The sequence below is a fragment of the Danio aesculapii genome, chromosome 17 (assembly GCF_903798145.1).
Source record: "Danio aesculapii chromosome 17, fDanAes4.1, whole genome shotgun sequence".
Taxonomy (NCBI): Eukaryota; Metazoa; Chordata; class Actinopteri; order Cypriniformes; family Danionidae; genus Danio; species Danio aesculapii.
The window spans coordinates 25,366,665-25,388,153 of record NC_079451.1 but is presented as its reverse complement, the minus strand read 5'-3'; the positions used below and the strand labels follow the sequence as shown (position 1 = coordinate 25,388,153).

Below are 21,489 nucleotides of genomic sequence, written 5' to 3'. Positions count from 1 at the left end.
ATTTTGTAGGCATGGTACATTTTCAGACAACTTGGAATGAAGCAAAACTACAGCTTTCTATCAGTCAGATCAGCCTGTTTTGTGTTTGTCTTGATGTTCGTGTCATTTTCCCTGACTCATCTTTATAAGATTTCCTCACTTTGCAGGTGAACCTTAAGAGCTCACAGACTGCATGAAAAAAGCACTGAAACTAAAATATGGAGTAACCGCACCTGCGCACACACACAATCATGTGGGAGTTTGTTTGCACATAATACAGGAGCAAAACTGTAACTTTGAACAGAAAGTGGTTTGTTCATAAAACAACTCAGCTTTACACCAGAGATTTATTTATTCACCACAATATCAAATATTAAGTGCTGCCTTTTAAAACAGGCGGTCTTTATAAAAAAAGAACACATCCTGAGACAATTACCAATTTCCTTCAAATACAAAACCTATAAATACAAAATCATTCTGTACAATTTAAAAACATAATGCTTATTTAAAAACATTCTGAACGATGTGAACCCCCCCCCCCCCCCCCCCCCGCCCCCAACTATAAACTACAATCCAATCCACAAAACTTCCAAAAAAATAAAAAAATCAGTCCACACTTCAGCACACTCATGCATATACAGACGCACATTTTCAAGTTTCTTAGGACAGGACATTTGTCCACATGTGGGACAGTTGAGTGAAGCAAACCCCCAAGTAAAACTTTGTACACACTTCCAAAGTCACGTTCAAGTTAATGAAATCAGATGAACAACTACTCAAACACTTTTTTTACTCAGTCCGACTGAGAAATCTTTGCTTCAGAACAAGAACAATTTTACTGCATAACTGGCTAGCTTGTCATAACGTCTCCAAGTGTGTAGCTTTACACACACATACACACCAGATTGAAACGGTTAAATCCTGCTTCGTCTCTCCAGCTATAAAACCTACCATTCAGGTGGGGCAAGAATCCCAACTCCAAAAAGGAGAAAAAAAAAACAACAAGCCTGGATAGAAACAAAGTTCACTTTGTGTTCAAACAATATCAAAGGTTTCTGCCAGATTCCATTGAAAGTCCTTAAACTCAGACAGTCCAGCAGCAAACCCTGAGAACACCATTACCGTAATTTCAGGAACAACTGATCCTAAAGGCATCAAAGAGACTACAAAAACACAAATTCATCACTTTGAGTTACTCATTTGGAAATGCAAAAAGAAGCTGCCAGATCTGGACATTCCCTGAGGTTGAACAGACGTGCGTCAGCGGTAAAACCTTGTTTCTTGAGGCGTTATGTTGAACTACATAATCATGTTTCAGAGCCATGAGAAAGGCCACTGTTAGAAGATCAAGGTTATTACCTCACAGTGACAAAAAGATGGAGGTAGAATGTCTTAGAAGAGATTTTCTGCTCTCAGAGTCTGACTTTGAAGCAGAGGCCCACCGTTTTTACAAACTCTCTCTGTAATACTTTCGTCTATCTACATCTGCAGAAGCACCTTTGTTTGCAGACGGCTGAAAAATGGTCACACTGCCCTCTGCTGGCGATGACTGACAGTACTACAAAAATTAAAGCTGTAGAAAAGCTTTAAAAATCACCTGAGTTGCATCTCATTCAATACTAATGAACATTCTAGTTCATACCTAGACAACGCAAGCACCTAGCACTTGATTTTTGGTCGATGCTTAAGTCATAATGACCAAAATCTTTGCAAATGGGCAAATATTTAAATTAGAAAATTGAAATAATTAAACAAACAACTTGACAAAATTCATTTGAGCTTTGTCAAAAATATCCTAAACTTATACAGGCAGACATACCTTGCTGTAGGTAATATGGCTGACAGAAAAAAACATGGCTTTATAGTGTACTAATTCTAACTCCTGGATCTCCTCTAGAGGGCATCTAGATTCTAATCACTATAGTAGTTAAAGGGATGGTTCACCCACTAAAATGATGATTCTGTCATCATTTACTCCTCTACATGATCTAAACCTGTTTGAGTTTCTGTCCTTTGTTGAACACAAAAGAACATATTATAAAACACGCTGAAAACAGGGACACCCATAGCGTTTTTCCAACTATAGGTGTCAAAATCTCCACAAAATATCTACTTCTGTGTTCAACAGAAACAAGAAACTTGGAGGATTAATAAATGACAATATTTTCATTTAAAGGTGAACTATCCCTTTAAAATAGACATTCACTTTATTCTAGCCAATTCAGTAGTGCATTTAATACAAACTTCAATCTATCATCAAGCAGTGTTTTAAAAACAAGTCTTTCACTTCAGGATTTGGGTCTGAATCGAACTAATTACAATTGAACTCTCAGATCAGTGACTGTTCATCACACTGAATGCCTCATGTTTTGAGCAGATCTCCTAGGTCGTAAGTGTCAAAAAAGTCTGAAACGCCCTCTCCGTCCTCCAGACCCCAGAGGTAATCATCGTGGCCGAGTTGAGGAGAGAAACTGACAAAGGGCCCAGAGGGGTCAGATGCGAAGGCCATCCCGGGCAGCTGGTCTTCCGTGATCTGCAGAAGGCTGGGAGGTAGATCCAGAATGCCCTCCACGTCCAACAGAGAGCCGTTTCCACTGGTGCTCGCGGCCATCGAGGGCTGATTCTTTGGACCTGTACAAACAATTAGACTCTGTTAGCCTGTCAATCAATTAAAAACAGGGGTTGTTTTTTTAAATGATTTATTTGTTGACCAAACCAACTTTTATGGCTCAGTTGGCTCAGAGTGGTACCGTTTAGTGTAGTGTAGTATGGTACAAAATGGCAAACCATACCATAACACGGTCTTTGGGAGCATATGTTAAGGTATGGTACCAAAAAGGGTGCAGCTTGACTTGCTGCTTGACATTATTGGTTTACAGAGAATTGGCACTGTGAGTGCCAGGGAAATGACAACACAAAAAGCGTCATTTTAAAATACACAGCCAAAACACAACACCACAATATTCAATAACGGCACATAGCAATGAACCATGCTCAAACAAAGCTTTTGCTCTCTTATTACAAACAGCCACATGTCAAGAAGCAAGAACTGATCTGCTGTATGTCTTCCATTTTTGTTTATTGGACCATCCATGGTGCTCTTCCTTCTTCTAAATGAGCACACATCTACTTTTGAAATAATTAAACTGAGTTCACAAAAGACACAATATGTGAATGACCCATATATCTTTCTTCTTTGAGTAAGAATAAATGTCAGTCGCCACTTTCTAGCACACAGGCAAGGACATTCTGGAATTTTTACAGAAAAGACTGTTCACACATTAATTCAAAAATACTGGTAAATTCTGACATCATTAACCGGTAATGACCTCTAAACGGCCATGCTTGTATTTGTAATCATAAAGGGAGTCATGCAGTTGATAGTTTCACTTTTATTTAATACTTTACCATCCATGTAGCTGCATTGTCCAAGAAACGGACCAAAAAACTACATAAAAAATATAAATATAAAAATAAAAAATAAATAAATAACAACGCTACCATCCGAAAGCACGAACATAGAAACGTTATCTGACTAACAGGCAGCAGCTAAATGTGTCTGGAAAATTATTCAAAGACTTATTTACATAAACAGCACGGATGTGAATGCGTCTGAATGTTCTGATTGGCTGGAGTAGTTGTCTCACGTCAGAGCGTTCTAAACTTGAACGCGCTCTTTCCAGCAATTTTCCATCTGTGTTCACACAGAGCAACATTCCGGCAAATTAGTGTTAATGTTACAACTTCTCTTTCCGGAAAATTGGTGGAATGAATTTACCGGTATTTTCAAAAAGGGCCTGTTCGCATATGATCCCTTTCCAGAAAATTGCTGGTAATTTCCCAGAAAAGACTGTATGTGTGAAAGGGGCTACAGACTCCTAAATATAACAATTCCCTTAGTGAAGTATGCTTATCCTAAAATGTCAAAAAATATTTCTAATTTCCTACTTGCATTCATGTTCCTTAATATATTTTAAGCAAATGTATATAATGAATTCATATATAAATTATATACTGAATCATAGTTCATCTATTTTATATGAATTTTGCAAAATAATCTTTAGTTACAACAGTTTCCATTTTTGATGTGAAAGTGATGTTCCCTGTTAGTTTTAATAAACATAAATAGCATGTGTATTAAATAAATATTGACTGAATCGAATCAAAATTGGAGAATCAAATCCAGATTCGAATCAAAGACAATAGAATCATATTGGGAAAACACCAGAATCGATAACCAATCCTACACAATTCATTCAATACAAAAAAAAAAAATAATAATAATAATAATAAAGGAAAGTCATATTTACATATCTAGGCTAAAACACCAATCGTTCACTTTTATTAATACTACTTTGGGCGACAGGGTGGCTCAGTGGTTACCACTGTCGCCTCACAGCAAGAAGGTCGCTGGTTTAAGTCCTAGTTAGGTCAGTGTAGAGGTCATTTTTGTGTAGAGTTTGCATGTTCTCCTGTGTTGGTGTGAGTTTCCACCGGGTACTCCGGTTTCCCCCACAAGTGCAAAGACATGCGCTATGGGAGAATTGAATAAACTAAATTGTCCATAGTGTATGTGTGTGAATTAATATGTATGGATGTTTCCCAGTACTGTGTTGCAGCTGGAAGGGCATCCACTGTGTAAAACATATGCTGGATAAGTTGGCGGTTCATTCTGCTGTGGTGACCCCTGATAAATAAAGTGACTAAGCAGAAGGAAAATAAATGAATTAATATAATTTTGAAAACTACACGCTAATGTTTTGATGAATTATTTACTTATAAATTATAGCATTGATACATAACTCATTTAAAGTATAATATTTATTTTAAATACAAAATATAAAATAGATACAAATTTTTGTTCGGAAAACCATGAAACTTTACCGCCATTGGTACAGACTCTAATTCATTACAGGTTATTTTTGTTTTAGGTTTTCCGTTTTTTAGATGAACTGTTCATACACATCTCAATATTCTTACAAACACAGTACCCATTCAACTGAAACATGTATAGTGTGTTCTTACAGGCTACAAAACACATCTGACTAATTTCAGCATTCCTTTGAAAGTGGTAAGCAGTGGTAAAGCTGGTAATTGTCTCACCTTCGACTGGCTGGGGTTTAGCAGGTGGGAAAACGGAGGGTGTGGTGGCACTGGGGGTTTGTGGGTAATCTTTTCTGGGTGTGGCATTCTTGATGGGACTAGTGTACTCCAAACACTCTTCAGGACACAAGTACACCTCGATAGGGCCATTCTTGCTCTTTAAGTAAATCTGCAGAGAGCCCTATAGAAAGAAATAATAAAAAAAGACATGAAATCTTCGAGCAGGGCGTTATAGCCATGTTTGGAACATCTAGTGGGTGTACAGTATTTTATATTCCTAAAGAATTATATATAGGTTCAGTGCGGTTTTTAAATGACGGTATGTCATTTGTTTTAGAATTTTACATCCTCAAAATTTTAGCCAAAACTACTTTAGAAATAAAAATCACATCATAAATGGGAGAAAGAAATATTTCTGACAACTATTTAATTGAGGAAGATATCATGGTCCACAAGATTTAACAGCAACTGAAATAAACGAGCTCAGAATAACAGATTTCAAGAATGTTGGTTTTGACAAATATACCTCCGATGCTTCTGGAACTTCCAGTTTGGTTTCAGATGGTGCTTTGACAGCGATCACAGTTTGATCTTTCAAGCTGGTTATGGTGCGAATGTCCTGATATGTCACATAGCCTAATGTGAGACTGAGTTAAGGACTAAAACGTTTAAGCATTAAAAAATAACTGACAGCTCAAATGCAGGAACAGTATAGCATTTATCATTAGGCACACTTTAAAGACTCACAAAAATTAAAGTCCACATGTGTTTGGCTGCAGGAATGTATACAGTTGAACAGCATGTCTAAGCCAGCTCACAAATGTCAAGGATATCTTTGGTTGTCCTTGCTCTCTGTCATTTCTCGTAGTCGTGTTGAGCTGGACTGTATGAGATCGTCCAAAGCTTTCTCCTGCCTGTCCAGTTCAGAGAGCTCTTTCTTGAGAGAGCTGGCTTTCTCAGAGTTGCTGGACGAGCCTTCAAACACACCACTGACCCTAGAGCACACAATATATATACAGAATATGGTTTGATAAAACTGATGAAAACACAATAATTAATACCACACACATAAAACATGTCCCATATATATATGTGGGTCATAGATGAAAGGCCACATTTTGATGACAATGTTAAATTATAAAAGTGCTTTAATGTACACAGATGTAAAACACAATGGTCACAAGCATCAGTGATCCAGTTATTGTAGATCACAGGAGAACTACACACATACCACACTATCAAACTACAAGTCCCGTCATGCACCTCGCACACACCTGTTTCGGATCGCCATTGATTACACAAAGCCGTAGGAGTGTCAAGGACTGATTACGAGGACTATTTACACAGAACGGACACACACATCATGGCTGAGTCTTGTAAGCCGTCAAGTTAACATTACGACGTGTTTTGCCTTGCCTTTTTCGTGTACCAATCTTTGCTTTATTTGTTTGTTTTATGTCGTTTGCCGCCCGGATCAACCACTCACCTTTTATTGACTACTTTTTTTGGATTTACCTGTATGCACCTGTTCGTACATGTATCGACCTTTGACTGCATGACACTTATTGTCAATAAATCCTGCATTTGGATGCGCAACTCAGCATCCCTTAACGTGACACATATGAATACAATTTTTCTAATATTTGTGAAAATAAGAAAATCTACATATATAATTAAGCAATATATGCATTCTGGGCTGTTCTAGCTAAAAAAAATTTATTAAAATTTAAATGAAGTTGAAATGACAAAAAAAATATATAAATATATATAAATGTATATATTTATTGATCACACTTAATGTCAATATATTCAAAATAATTACATTTTAGTGGAATTCATATACAAAAAAATTGTGGCATTCATATAAATAGTTACATTATAGTGGAATTCAAATAATCCATGGTAAAATGTATGATAGTCATTTTTGATAAGGAAAAAATTATTCACTATAATTTCTGGGGGGAAATGAAAGCTGCATTACTTTTACTTAAACGCATTTGTCTTTGACCTAAATATATAATTCAGTGAATCTGTCAGTTAATTTAAATTCAGTTAGTTTATAAGGCAATTTTCACCAGAAATCTCACCAATGTTACCTGATCCATCAGAAATCATAGAGATATACACTGAGTTGGAAACATGTTGCTTAATATTTATGTGGAAATTGTTTTATACTTTCAGAATTCTTTTGTAACACTTAGAAATGCGATTAAAGCCTCTTTTTATTTATATAATCCTGAATATAAGTGTAGACTTACAAACATTCAAAAGTTCTCTGTTCAGCAAAAAAATGCAAAAAAAAGTTATAATGGAGAAATCATCTAATAATCTTTAAGCAAAACAGAAGTACCATTCAGTACTTGGCCAGATGTAAGGGAAAACTATGTTAGGACGCACAGTAAGAGGTCAAACATGAACAAGAGACTATTATAATGGAATACAACACCACATTGTTTGTGTCATGCGTTTCAACAATCTAATCAAAATGCAATATATACTATCTGTTTAAAAAACATTCAGTCAAGCACACTCACAGCCACTGGATATTGTTTTTGGATTTCTTGCGGATGAGCTGCACTCCTTCCAGAACATTGGTGATGTCATAGATGCGTCTCTTCTGAACCTCCAGAACCTCTGAGGCCCAGTTTAGATCCAGAACCCCGTCAGCAGATTCACTCAGCAAGCCCACAAATTTCTTAGTCAGCAGGCCAAGGGAGGTATCGTAACGGGTGCGTTCTCCTGGAGATTTAGGAGCTAGAAAGAGACACAAAAGAGCCATTCTTTTAATAATAGTTTGAGTGTTGCCAGGTGTAAGAGTTGCTTGGACAGGTGTGTTTGCTTTTCAATTGATTTGATGAGAGGCTCTAAAACAACAAAAAACATCCGCTCCTTATTCAACATATGGAATCTGTGGTTTTGAACAAAGAGAAGTCCATTTTTCACCTGAAGTCAAGTGCACTTTTTTTAGAATATTATCTTTGATACAGGCGACACGGTGGGTCAGTGGTTAACATTGTCGCCTCACAGCAAGTCGGTCACTGGTTTGAACCCCGGTTGGGTTAGTTGGCTTTTCCGTGTGGAGTTTGCATGCTCTCCCCGTGTTGGCGTGGGTTTCCTCCGGGTGCTCCGGTTTCCCCCACAGTCCAAAGACATGCTCTATAGGTAAATAGAATAAACTAAGGCCCCGCTTACAATGCCAGTTAAATGTGACCCAATTCCAAGTTTTTGCTCATATGTGACAGATCGGACCTGTTCTATGATCGTGTAAACACACACACACACACACAAAAAAAAAAACGCATGCATTCAGATATTCAGAAATCAGTTTTAGGCCTCCTTCATATGTGGAAATAAACCAGATATAAACTGGATATGTGACAATGCGACTGTCATGTAAACAGGCAGATCGAATTTATTGAGGCATTCCATTTTGTACGTCATTAAACTTGCAACAATGTGGTAGTTCTCCGCAGTTTAATGAAAGTGAGGAAAGAGACCCCAATGCACATATCTAAGGATGGCCAGACAAAACGATGTGTCATTGTAGGACGGGTATGTGGACAAGCTTTGACACAGCATATCGAATGTTGTTTTGCTCATCCTAAAATTTCCGACCCACTGCTCCTCATTAAAGCCCACCACAATTTGCTCCCACCAGACTTGAGATCTCTCTCATAGACACAAATTCCTCTGAATGATGTCCCTTTCCCTCCTCCTCCATTTCAAAATCATTTTAAAGTCGGGCGAACTTCCCATATTTTGCAGAGCTAAAAAGCAAGACAATTTCTTCCATCGTGGCTAGTGTGGTGCAGATGCTAGAACCTGCCTTTACGTAAATTTTATGGCAAGTGTAAACATAAATTGGATATGGGTCACAATTAAAAGAACATGTAAACGGACAGGCGAAAAAATCTGATATAGGCAACAAATCGGAATTGGGCATCAAGGCCTGACAGTGTAAACGTGACCTAAACGGTCCGTAGTTTATGTGTGTGATTGAGTGTGTATAGATGTCTCCCAGTACTGGGTTGCAGCTGGAAGGGCATCCGATGTGTAAAACATATGCTGGATAAGTTGACGATCCATTGTGCTGTGGTGACCCCTGATGAATAGTGACTAAGCTGAAGGAAAATGACAAATAAATGAATTATCTTCCATACAATGTAGCTCTTTATGAATGCATTCATTCATTCTTTTTCTTTTCGGCTTAGTCCCTTTATTAATCTGGGGTCGCCACAGTGGAATGAACTTCCAACTTATCCAGCATATGTTTTACGCAGTGGATGCCCTTCGAGCTACAACCCATCACTGGGAAACATCCATACACACATTTACACACATACACTACGGACAATTTAGCTTACTCAATTTACCTATACCACTTGTTTTTAGACTTGTGGGGGAAACCAAATCACCTGGAGGAAACCCACATGAACACGGGGCGAATGTGCTACCCACTGCACCACCGTGCAGGCCCTTTATGAATGCAAAAGTCTGTAAAGTTTTAATGATCAAAGTGCACAGGAAGTAACTTTTTGTCTTTTATAGTATCTATTAAAAGCAGAATTGCTAAAACGAGCCATCAGAAATTCCAGTTTCAAATCTATAATGGATGCATGTAGATATGCAACTTCATCCTTCTCACTGGTTGCCAGATAACAATGTTCATTATGATCTCGAACACTGGAGCTGTTTTTTGATGTTGGAATATGATCGGCAATCCAATAGATCAATCACAACAGACTGGCCCATCAGAGCAGGCTCTTGGAAAGATGAGCTTTCGAATAAACAAATCTTTAAAAGAATCGAATTAATCATTTGAGAAACAATGATTTTAAATGTATATTATGAGAAAAGAACAAATGTAAACAGATTAAAACCTATGCAAACCTATCAATGGATTTGTCTTCGGTGTTTGGACTTTCAGCAGTGAAATTTAAACTAAACTGAACTTCAACTCTAAAAACTGGATTGACACAGTTTCAGTTTACTAGTACTACTATGTTAAACTGCTTTGACACAATCTACATTGTAAAAGCCTATAGACACATTAAAGAATAATTTAGATGTCATAACAGGAGCTCTATAACAGTGACTGTATTGACATTATAGTGTTTTACTCACTTTTGGGGCTTGATGCTCTCGCACATGCAGCGTTTCCTTTCCCTTTTGGAGTACGAAACTCTGGGAGATAAAGTGGCTCTTCCAGATCTAGCCTCCTCTTAGCCTGAGACAGAAAGAACAAGAGATGTTCAAATGTTTGCCTGCAGAAGATGGAGTTTCACCAAACCACCTAGATTAGTACTGTGTCTTTGGTTCCTATGATTATGTCATTGCATTTGCTCAGAAAGGAAGGACTGCGAACAGTTCAGACGATGAGACACTTGAGAGGAAGTGTATTCTGAATTGCATTGTGCAACAACAATCCCACCTCTTTCCTCAAGTGCTCAAACGCACAGCACCACTTTAAATGTCCTAAAATAAACTTCTAACGGTCTTTTCCTTGAGAGGGTCACCTCCCCAATTACTAGTGCATTTTGCACAATAGAATGAGCAACAGATACACAGTTTTAAAACGTTGAAGAAGAGCTTTTAAGCATCACAGCACATTTTGTGGAAAGTTTTGTTTGACAAGCTTTAAGAACTAAAACTTTGCTTTTGGCCAAATTGTAGAGTTGCATTTACTTGCAATGCATTTAGAGTTAACCCTACAAGGGATCGGATCTAGCCTTCAAATACACATTAATGCGACTTGATTGATCAGGTCACAAAGTAGCATTTTTCACTGAAATCACCCTAAAATGAACCAACCCAAAATCCATTACCCAAGAACCCAATATATTCTCTAGTTAGTGGTTACTTTTCTTTCAGTGTGACATGACCATAATTACTCGAATTCAACCATTTTACTATTAAAACTTTCGAAGAGGGCATGACCTAAACGTTTACACATTGTTGACATTTTCAGCATTCCACACAGGGCAGATGGGCTGGTTTCAGCAGCTCAAATCCACAAAAACTGGTTTAAAGAAGCCAACTGAAAATGGAAATCTGCACCCACACATGCCTGCTTGATTTCCAGTATCATGTAGGTTTGCTGTTCACTCAAGATGGGATATTTAAGGGGTTAGTGCATAACAAATCAGTCATAATTTACTCACCCACATCATTCCAAACCCATAAGGCTTTTCTTCAAAGCACAAATAAAGTTATTTTTCATTACAGCTATGAAATTGCTCTTCTAAGAGGCACAATGGCTGAATCGGTTGAACAAAATCTTTAAATAAGTACTGACCAAATTTCTTATGGATATGAAACAACATGAAAGAAAATATTTAATTTCTTTTATTTTAGGGTAAACAAACTCCTGAACTCCTCAACATCAAGCATGTGCTGAAAACAGTTCACATATCCTGCATGCGCTTGAGCATCTGCAAAAACGCTTGCATTGTCCTGACCTGAGCGACATCTACACCTGTCACTGACATCTGGAGCTGCTGAGCAGGTGGTTGGGGGAAGAGGACGAGTGCAATCTTTCAGTTTTATTTTGTTGTTTTTCCTTTTCTCTCAAATTGTATTACTCTCCACCTTTTCTATTAACTTTTCACCTTTTCTCCTCTTTGACTGTTTTAAGTTGTTCAAGAAAGTTTTTAAGCAAAACCCTTGATGAAAATGTGAAATTGTATCCACAAAAAAAATCTGGAAATAAATAAAGAAAAGTAAAATGGGCAAAAACCTAAAAAACCCTTATAATTTAAATCAGGATAATTTTATCTAGACAGTATAGTATTACTTCTGCATTTTTACTGCAATGACAATATAGGTACATTTTTATTTTATGCTTTAAATATTAGTTTTAGATTTAGAAGATCATCAGTAGTTGTCATCAGTAGTTTGCAGAAGAGAATAAAATCAAGCAACAATATTTAAAAACCGAAACTGTTCTGAGGCCACTGTTAGGAGTTTAAAATAGAGGCTTGTGGCTAAGACTCTGAGGGAGCATCTTTTGTGGCATGTGTCCACAGAAGCATTTTTACGCAGTTGAAAATGTCAAAAAATAAATAAAATTAATTAATTAAAACTGCTACAGAGTGACTGCAGAATGCGTTTAACTTGTTCTCAAAATATCGGAACTTTCAAAAAATGTTAAGTCCATAGTGATGTGTGAACCAGACACTCAGCGCCACTCTCAAAACACATGACACTCTCAAAAATAGGCTCTGAGAAAAACACATCGGTGGACACGTGCCATGTCTTTATAAAATCTGTGCTGATGTCAGCTGTTGCCAGGCTCATCATGAATACAACACACCATCCTGGATGTAAAAGCGGGAACTTTGTGTGGTTTAATTTCTCAGAAGAGCAGCACCTTGGGTCAGAGCTTGTGGTTGGTTCTGCCTATTTCCTGTGTCAGTGGGAAATGAGAAGTGAGAAATGCTGGCTCAGAGCAGATAGAGTGGTAGGTGAAATCATTCACTTCTTACAGCATCGATCTGGGAGTAGCCTTACAAACAGAAATCCAGTCTTTAACCACTTCCAACTGTTTGCTAATAAACAGATTTATATCAGAATTGCTCCAGGCATAGGAGTTTCTTAAAAATATGCTAATCCATTGAGTATAAGCCAATATCATAAGCTGCAGGGACAAAATACAAGCACAAATGCATGTGTAAAGGCAAACAGCATGTACACTATAAAAAAAAAGTCCTGCTGCCTTAAAAATAATAAAATATAAGTTAATTTAAAACATATTAAGTTAAACTGTCTATAAATGTAAAAAATGAATAATTAACTTATTAAAATCAGTTAAAGCAACATAAAAATATTTGTTATCTTGACTTTTTGACATTAAACTTTTTTTTAGTGTAAGTATGCAAAAACCAATAATTGATCTCTCTAAAAATATGACTTAATTAACAGGAGAAGACATCTGAGATCTGCATGATCTATTTTCTCTCTCACGAGTAAGAAGACAGACTTTAAGAGTCAGGGATAAAGTCACAATAGCAATCATGATGAAACCCTGTGAAATTCTCAGCACTGCAATGGCACAATGCCTGAATAATGAGCAATTCTTTACTGACAGCCATTTCAACAAGTTAGAGAAAGCTGGTCCTTTCCAATGACTTTTTTTAGAGGATGTTTGATCAACTTGTAATACGCTTGACACACAAGTCTATGGGGCTGAGAGGAAATTTAACGTTATTCTCCTCTGGCTGCCGTCATCAATCTCACACAATTTTTTTCCTTTTTTAAAAGTGTTTTTCTTTTATTATTTAAGCAAATAAGATTGTAAAAAATTATTTGTTGTATTTTCCCATTACCTGGGCTCTAAGTTTTCCCAACTATGATGCCTTCCACTACTGAGCAACCTGGAAATGTGAAAAGGGTCTATATGTTTCCACTGCATGTCTAATGGTTTTTAAAAATGTTTTTGTTGTTGTTTTTAGTTCATTTAAGCCATTCATTGAATATGTTTATACTAACATTATATAACATGTTTATACCAAAATAGTGGATAATTTTGAATCATCAGATCAAAAGAGCAGGTCTATATATATATATATATATATATATATATATATATATATATATATATATATATATATATATATATATATATATATATATATATATATATATATATATATATATATATATATATATATATATATATATATACACACACACACATATATACACATACATATACACACACACATACATACATACATACATACATACACAGTTGAAGTCAGAATTATTAGCCCCCCTTTAAAATATTTGAATTTTTTTTAAATATTTCCAAAAATGATGTTTAACAGAGCAAGGAAATTTTCACAGTATGTCTGATAATATCTTTTTCTCCTGGAGCAAGTCTTATTTGTTTTATTTTGGCTAGAATAAAAGCAATTTAAATTTTTATGGACCATTTTACGGTCAAAATCATTAGCCCCTTTAAGCTATTTTTTTTTTTGATAGTCTACAGAACAAACTATCATCATACAATAACTTGCCTAATTACCCTAACCTGCCTAGTTAACCAAATTAACCTAGTTAAACCTTTAAATGTCACTTTAAGCTGTATAGAAGTGTCTTGAACAATATCTAGTCAAATATTATTTACTGTCATCATGGCAAAGATAAAATAAATCAGTTATTAGAAATTAGTTATTAAAACTATGTTTAGAAATGTGTTGAAAAAAATATTCTCTCTGTTAAACAGAAATTGAGGGAAAAATAAACAAGGGGGGCTGCTTTTAAATCAGGGGGGCTAATAATTCTGACTTTAACTGTATATATACACTATACATATACCAGTCCACAGACCCTCTCCCAATCCAGAAGTGGTCAAAAGAGATCAAATTAAAAGCCAGGTATAAAGAGAAATGTGTCTTCTAGGTCTATTTAGGATCCGATCATCAAAAATGCATCTTAATACTAGATGTACACAGGCCCTTGAACATTTAACATGCAAACTGATGATCATTTACTGATCTCTACCTTCAAATCTAGCTCCTTGCATTTCAAACATACACTTCATTTTTTGTTATACATTTACAGGCTTGTTCTTTCAAGTGTATTGCACATGGAGTCACACCTCCCCCGTTTTCTCCAACACTAAATGACCTAGCTGTGAGTTTCTCACTGGCAGGAGGTGGGGAATCAGGGTCCTAAACTGTGTTATCATATAACTTTACAACTAATCATCATCTGAAATGTTTTCTTAACAATCACAATCTGCCCGAAAAGAACAGGTTTCTATACGCCTACAGACACACGTGAGAGAAGACTGATCTGCCAACTGTGCCGCTCCCAACACACACACACACACACACAGTTCACTCACTGTGTGCAAAAGTGAGAAAGGCCATTGGTGACAAAACAACAGTGTCAAACTGAAAGAAAGACACAGGTACAGGAGATAGGGGGAAGTCCGGTTGAAAAAGGGCGTAAAGTGAAGGGACTTTGAAATGCTAAACTTGGCCAGACGGGTCCATGCAGAGTTAAACAGCTTGGGGCCCCATCACCCACCTTGTTGATGCAACACCTGGTTACTGAAGGCCCCGCAGGGGGAAATAGGTAAATTAAAGGAATGAAATGAAGTGAGGGACTATGGGATTGGTGGGGGATGGTGAACATCAACAGGGTCTCTTGAAGTGAAGGCAAATCATGTGTTCTACATCATGGCTGATCACAGACCAGTGGCTGACCATCTGAACATAAAGATGTGAGTTTTGAAGTCAGTTGGAAAACTAGGGATCTCCATGACCTTTTCAATCCTCAAACTTTGTCTTTATTGTTGAACTCGTGCAGTAGATGAATGAAGGTTGACTTGGTAACACTTTAACCAACTGTTTGATAAGAAAATATGATCTGGGAAAACTTATAAAGCTATTACATGTCCTGAACTGTTGATCTTTACTGATAAACAATGAGCACTTTCACATACACACCAATCCACTGATAACCACCAATTATCAGTCTATTACATTAAACTGGGTTACCCAGATTAAAATAACACAAAACCAAGAATATATGTTATGTGTGTGAAACATTTGTGGTGGACTGTGAACAATGTGCATGACAGATTTTGTCACCACCATATTATGCTCATACTAGAGATATATGAACTTTAAAAGGCAATCTTATTATACATCAAATCAAATTAAATCTTTAAAATGCTAAATGTGTTACGGACTTGAATACACTTTAACTTGTGATGACACCACATCACAAAAATCAATACTTGTGCAGCAGCATTATTAACTGTGCTGTACACATGCTTGCACTCTGTCAATTATTACATATATTTAGGCAGTTTTTACTTCTAAATTCAGACATTTAGCATTATTATATTTTCCTGGAGAGATTGAAAAGCAACAGAGAACAAAACTAACTTCTACTATAACATAAAACAATACACACCAACAGCAACAAGTGCTTAGTCAGGAGAATAAAAGATACTTATAACTCTTGTTTGAATGAAAAAAATAAGATATTTTATCCCTCATAACTTCTGGAGAGAAATAGTGCAGACATAGCACAAGAATGTAGTGTGAATTTGTTCACTTTGAAAGACTGTGAGTGTGTGTGTGTGTGTGTGTGTGTGTGTGTGTGTGTGTGTGTGTGTGTGTGTGTGTGTGTGTGTGTGTGTGTACACAAACATACACATAGGTCACATTATACCTAGACATTTCAATAAGCTGACAGAATACTAGTTGTTGTGTGGACTTAGGCGCACACAAAATTGGAGTAATACTGTATGTAAAACTCAAGTGAAGTTAACTAGTTTATTCTTAAACCAATACAGTTTTACGCATTAACACAACTTTGCAAGAATATTTAGTGTAATCAATTTCAGAACATGCATGTAAATACACTTAATGGGTAACTTGCAAATTAAAAGGCCAATTTCCATTTCATTAACTTCTCTGAACTCATTTAACATGCCAGTGTTACTGGACAATAAAATTAACTATAATTAACAACTTAATGCATTTAATTCAGATTCAATTGCTAAGACATTTAGGTAATGAAGGGGATAATGTACATTCATTTGTTCTCAAGGAATAAAATATTCCAGAGAGCCTGAAATAATCAACTGGAAATTGTATCCATGTTATTTTGGAACGTAACATGGGGTACGACTGAATGTGCAAAGCATCTGATGTCATTCAATTCAGTTCAATTCATCTTTATTTTTAAAGCGCTTTTGCGATGTAGATTGTGTCAAAGCAGCTTCACATAGAAGATTAAAGTGAATTGAAAGTGTCAGTTCAATGTCATCTATTTAAAGTTTTGTAAGCAGCACAAAATTGTAGCTCTACTTGTTATTTGTTACAATTTTATTATCAGAAACATACATTTGTGGAGTAAACCACAAATATTCCTGTTATTTACCATAAGTGGTGAATGAGCCATGTCTTTCACAATCACAAGAACATTTATGCTAGCTATACAGGCCATTTTGTTTTTCAGAATAGCCTGTTAAGGCTGGTTTATACTTCTGCGTCAAATGCATGCGTATGGTCCGGCGCAGCCTTCGCCATGGCTGACGCTGATGCGCACCTCTCAAAAAAATGTAACTACGATGCGTAGCACAAGCTCTGTGATTGGTTGGCTTGGTAGCTGTGATGAGTGTGTGGGTTGCTAAGAGATGCGAGCCAGATGGAGCGATTGTTTACAAGTGTCGAGTCCTGTGAAGTAGCTCCAGATGGAAAATTCTGTTTTGTGTTTATGTTATGATTAAATTTGTTGCATGTCCGCCAGTTCCCGCTGCTGAATGCGCGAGTTTGAGCTACTTGTACATAAAGGTGAAGTTCAGAAAAAACAAAAAACACCCTAGAAAAAACATGACACAGAGGAACATAAAAACCTACTGCCAGCTAGCGTTTCGGGAGTGTTATTGCAGAGCAACACAAACAGCACGCAGAACTATAAATACATGGCTATGCGCAAGGTATAACGCCGATCACTTGACGCAGAAGTATAAATCAGCCTTAACATTGATAACACATTCAACACAAGACCAGAAATGTGCATTTGGAGAGGAAATTTTGTAGAAATGTTGCTCAGGGAAAGTATGAGCTCTGCAGAATTCATTCAATTCAATTCAATTCACATGTAGTTTAAAGCAAGATTCAAAGGTCTGAGGATGGAAACAAGAGCTTCAGGTGTGTCACCCAAGTCAAATTGAAATAAGGGCAGAGAGCAAGAGTGAAACTCCTCACAGCAGGAGATATGACTGTAGCACATTGGTGTGAAAAACTGAACTTGGGAAGATGTTCACCACGGCATGTGGAGTGTTAATTCTAGAAAAGACAATAAAAAGTAGAAATTCTTAAAACGTAAATAGGAAAAAGTAAGGCCACATAAGAGGATGATGACTGAGAAACATTTTGAGTTGATCAACCGATGTACCAAACCACAAGAAGCCTTCTAAGAGACAGCCTTTGGTCATTATCTATGTAGGAGTTTATGAGGCATGTGCATCAATCCTTCATGCAGACGCCCATTCTGTTATCAGCTCTGTGCCATATTTTACAGTGTGAGTATCTGTGGTCATTCTTTTTTTTTTATCAGTTGGAAGCAGCGAGCAACAGAGAGCTTCGAGATGGGCAGTTTCCAGAAGCAGATACCCTGACCTACTTGACCTTTTCAACAGGTTGAGCTCATGCAAGGACAAATGTTTAGACAGGTGTACGAAGGTGCATGTAAAAAAGGAGTGATAACTACAACAGCAAATACATAATCGACAAAGCTGTACAATCCAGGACCACACAACAACAGGAATAACTAGCTTTAGGATGAGTGGAATGAACCTGGTTCATTTGATGGTGTGACTACAAGGGCGCATTCATTCAGCATGTTTTACAGATAGCTAAATATAAAAGATTTTGTATTTTGATAAGTTTGCCTTTTAATTCCCTTCCCCCGTTTTACTATTAGGACCGAACCATATATTATAATGTCCGGTTCAGAAGCTGTAAAGCACCCTTCCCCCTACCATCAGCTTCTGCTACCTCCCCCCTGAAATAACCCTCCTATGGCAAGCCAAACCAACATTTACTCCTTCAAACTAACTAGTTACAACTACAGTAGTTACACATTTGAAATTGATCAAAATTAAGTTTTTTTTTTTCAAAACTGTCCCAAAAAAGAATGTGTTTTTCAACAGTCTTAGTTCACCTTTGATCAAATGTTTTGATTTACTTCAAATGTTGACTACTGTAATAATTTTCACGTCATTTTTTTCTATTAGTAAGTGATGCAAAACGTAATTTCATATATTAATTTCAATCTTCACCTATAAGACTAACAGTATTACACTACCACATTTATTCCGATGTCTACATATTTCAGCTGAGGTGGGTTCACATAACAGTTTTGCAGCAACTACTTTTTAATGGTAACCAGTACTTCTTCTTTATTTGCTAGTTACTAGCATCTATTACAATATTTATAATTCTTAAAACAGTTGACAACATGTATTGTTTGAACATCAGAAATCCCCCCAAAAATTGGCTAAAAGAAACCAATGAATACAACTTCATAAACTAAGACCGCATATTTAATATACACCAAATGGGGTTGTTAGGGATGTATTTACAGACTGCGTCCGAAATTGCACACTTCCACACTATGTAGTACACTAAAAAGAGTATGTGAGCGGAGTAGTGTGTCTGAATTCATAGAATGCTAAAAACTTGTGAAAAGTACCCGGATGACCTACAACTTCCAATGAGATTCTGAAGTGCGCTTCCATTGATGCTACACTATCCCATAATGCTTTGTGAGAGAATTCAAAAATGGGAGTAAAGCGACGCAACTAACGCAGGTTGGTCACGTGATAACAAAATGGCGGATGTAGTACGTTTGAGTTCAATTCATTCTGCTAGCAGTCACACTGTCGAGTAACATTTAAATTCAAATGTAGTACCTACTGAATAGTAGGCGATTTTTGACCCAGCCAGTCTTTCATGATGCATGCAATGTTTAGACCAAATTTAAAATCAGTTTTACGGAGATGCGTGCTGAAAGTTTTCTTTTAGATATGTTTCTTCATCTGAACAACTGAAATGTTGTTAATTGACTAATCCATTTTGTTTGTAAAATGTAGAGAAACTGACTCAATTACATCATTCATAATTCTTAACCATGTGGGTTGGGCTAAATATCTTATTTAATTAACTGTGGTTCTCTGATTGGTGGAATTTTCTGCATAGCATCATGGGAATTAGTGTTTCTGGACAAATTTTTCAATTAAACAATTGTTTTAAAAGAACACTGAAATAATACAAGTAAATGCCTTAACAAAATCATTTACAGTCGAATAATAACTTCTAAACTCACAAAAGGTTTTTTTTTTTAATCAGTTATTGATATAAAATCCATTTCACCATAGATAAAGTAATTACTTTTAACCTATGCATTATTTCTCATAGCTTAATATTCGCTCCTGTCAAAACATAAATATAAATGTTACCTGGACTAAGGTCTATATTGTGACTTTCAACAAAACACTAAGCACTATTTTGAATGTGAAAGAAACACAACTAATTGACCAGTTTAAGAAATAATTGGCTTGCCACACACACTCTTACCTAAAGGTCCTGTCTGTCCTAATGTCATGACTTAAATATAAACGTAAGTTTGTGGCCATGCTCTCCAATTACTGGCCTGTTTAATTCATTTATGAGGAACTGACAGATATTCAGCACATCAGAGATGATGGCACAGATAAAATCCTTTGGCGAAGCTAGAAAAGGAAGCTTTAGTTTAGTAGAAAGCAGATGAACTACAGTGTGACTGTATCCGCGTTTTAGTAAATAACACATTATTGTTATAAGACGTGAAACAAACATTCACCGGAAAAACATTCGCATATGTGGTACTGTTGTATGAGCAGAAATGGGGGTGGAAAGAAGCTTACCGGTAGCCGCCCGGAAGAAGTCCGCACCGGCTTAGGCTCGGGCCCGTGGGGGGTCGCGTACAAACAGTTGGGTCTCTGCTCCACAGCTGTCGTGTTCCCGATCTGAGTGAAGTATCCAGCCGGTACCGAATTCATCGGTGGACTTGCCAGTCCCGTGGTGAAAAAATCCGTCCTCACCGCGGAGAACATTTTCTTCTGTGGACACGAGAGTCCAGATACTGCGCCTCTTCCCGAAGCAGGAGAAATCCCTCTGGGTATCCGCATCATTTTGCGCACGAAATGCAAAACCCGCGAAAGTGACGCAAAAGCAACTCTTTTATTACGCAAATTGCGTCTCTAGTTTACTGCAGAACCAATCAAGCGTTAATGAATACGTGTATCTTAAAACAATGCTAATGCTACAAGCGATATTTGTATAATAGTATATTATAATATTAGTATAATAAATACTGTTGGTTGCAGATAAATTATGCGTGAAAATAAAAGATAATCATTCGAGTTGCACAAACGTATCCCAGGGTCCTTTGTTGTTGTAGCACAAGAGAAGCTGTTCTGTTTTAATATAATGAAAATAAGTTAAACATATACTACACACAATGCTTAATAAAACTACCTTTCAATGATAAGTAAAGCTTAAAAATGTTCCTCTCGCAGTTATCGAGTAAAGCCAGCGACCGTGAGAAACGTCCCTGTGTGTCTGTAATCCTTCTCCAGCAGAAAAGCTTTGCTTTGACATCAGCTCAACAGAGCAGTGCTATTTTAGCGCCAAATTACGTCCCGCGAAATTTGGATCTCCCGCGGTTGGAGGCGCTCAGCGATTGGCTGCTGGCACGCCGCTCTCATTCGTATTCTGAATATATTTACATGTAACAGTTGGCGCCCAGCGTTCTTCCTCTTAAAGAGACAGCGCCATTTCAGTCTCTTTTGTGAACAGGGCGATGTTCCCCCAAACTACAACAAAACAACAGCGT

At 36.9% G+C, this 21,489-nt stretch overlaps 1 protein-coding gene across 1 annotated transcript; it reads right to left on the bottom strand.

Moving 5' to 3' along the window:
* Positions 1-532: 532 nt before the first annotated feature.
* On the bottom strand, positions 533-21,251 carry e2f2 (E2F transcription factor 2). The gene is made up of 7 exons (XM_056476859.1): positions 20,519-21,251; positions 10,207-10,309; positions 7,617-7,836; positions 5,916-6,077; positions 5,609-5,723; positions 5,083-5,263; positions 533-2,610 (listed from the first exon to the last, which is right to left on the bottom strand). Exons 1-7 carry the CDS (start codon positions 20,783-20,785, stop codon positions 2,342-2,344), a joined length of 1,317 nt encoding a protein of 438 aa, XP_056332834.1. The 5' UTR covers positions 20,786-21,251; the 3' UTR covers positions 533-2,341.
* Positions 21,252-21,489: the final 238 nt, after the last annotated feature.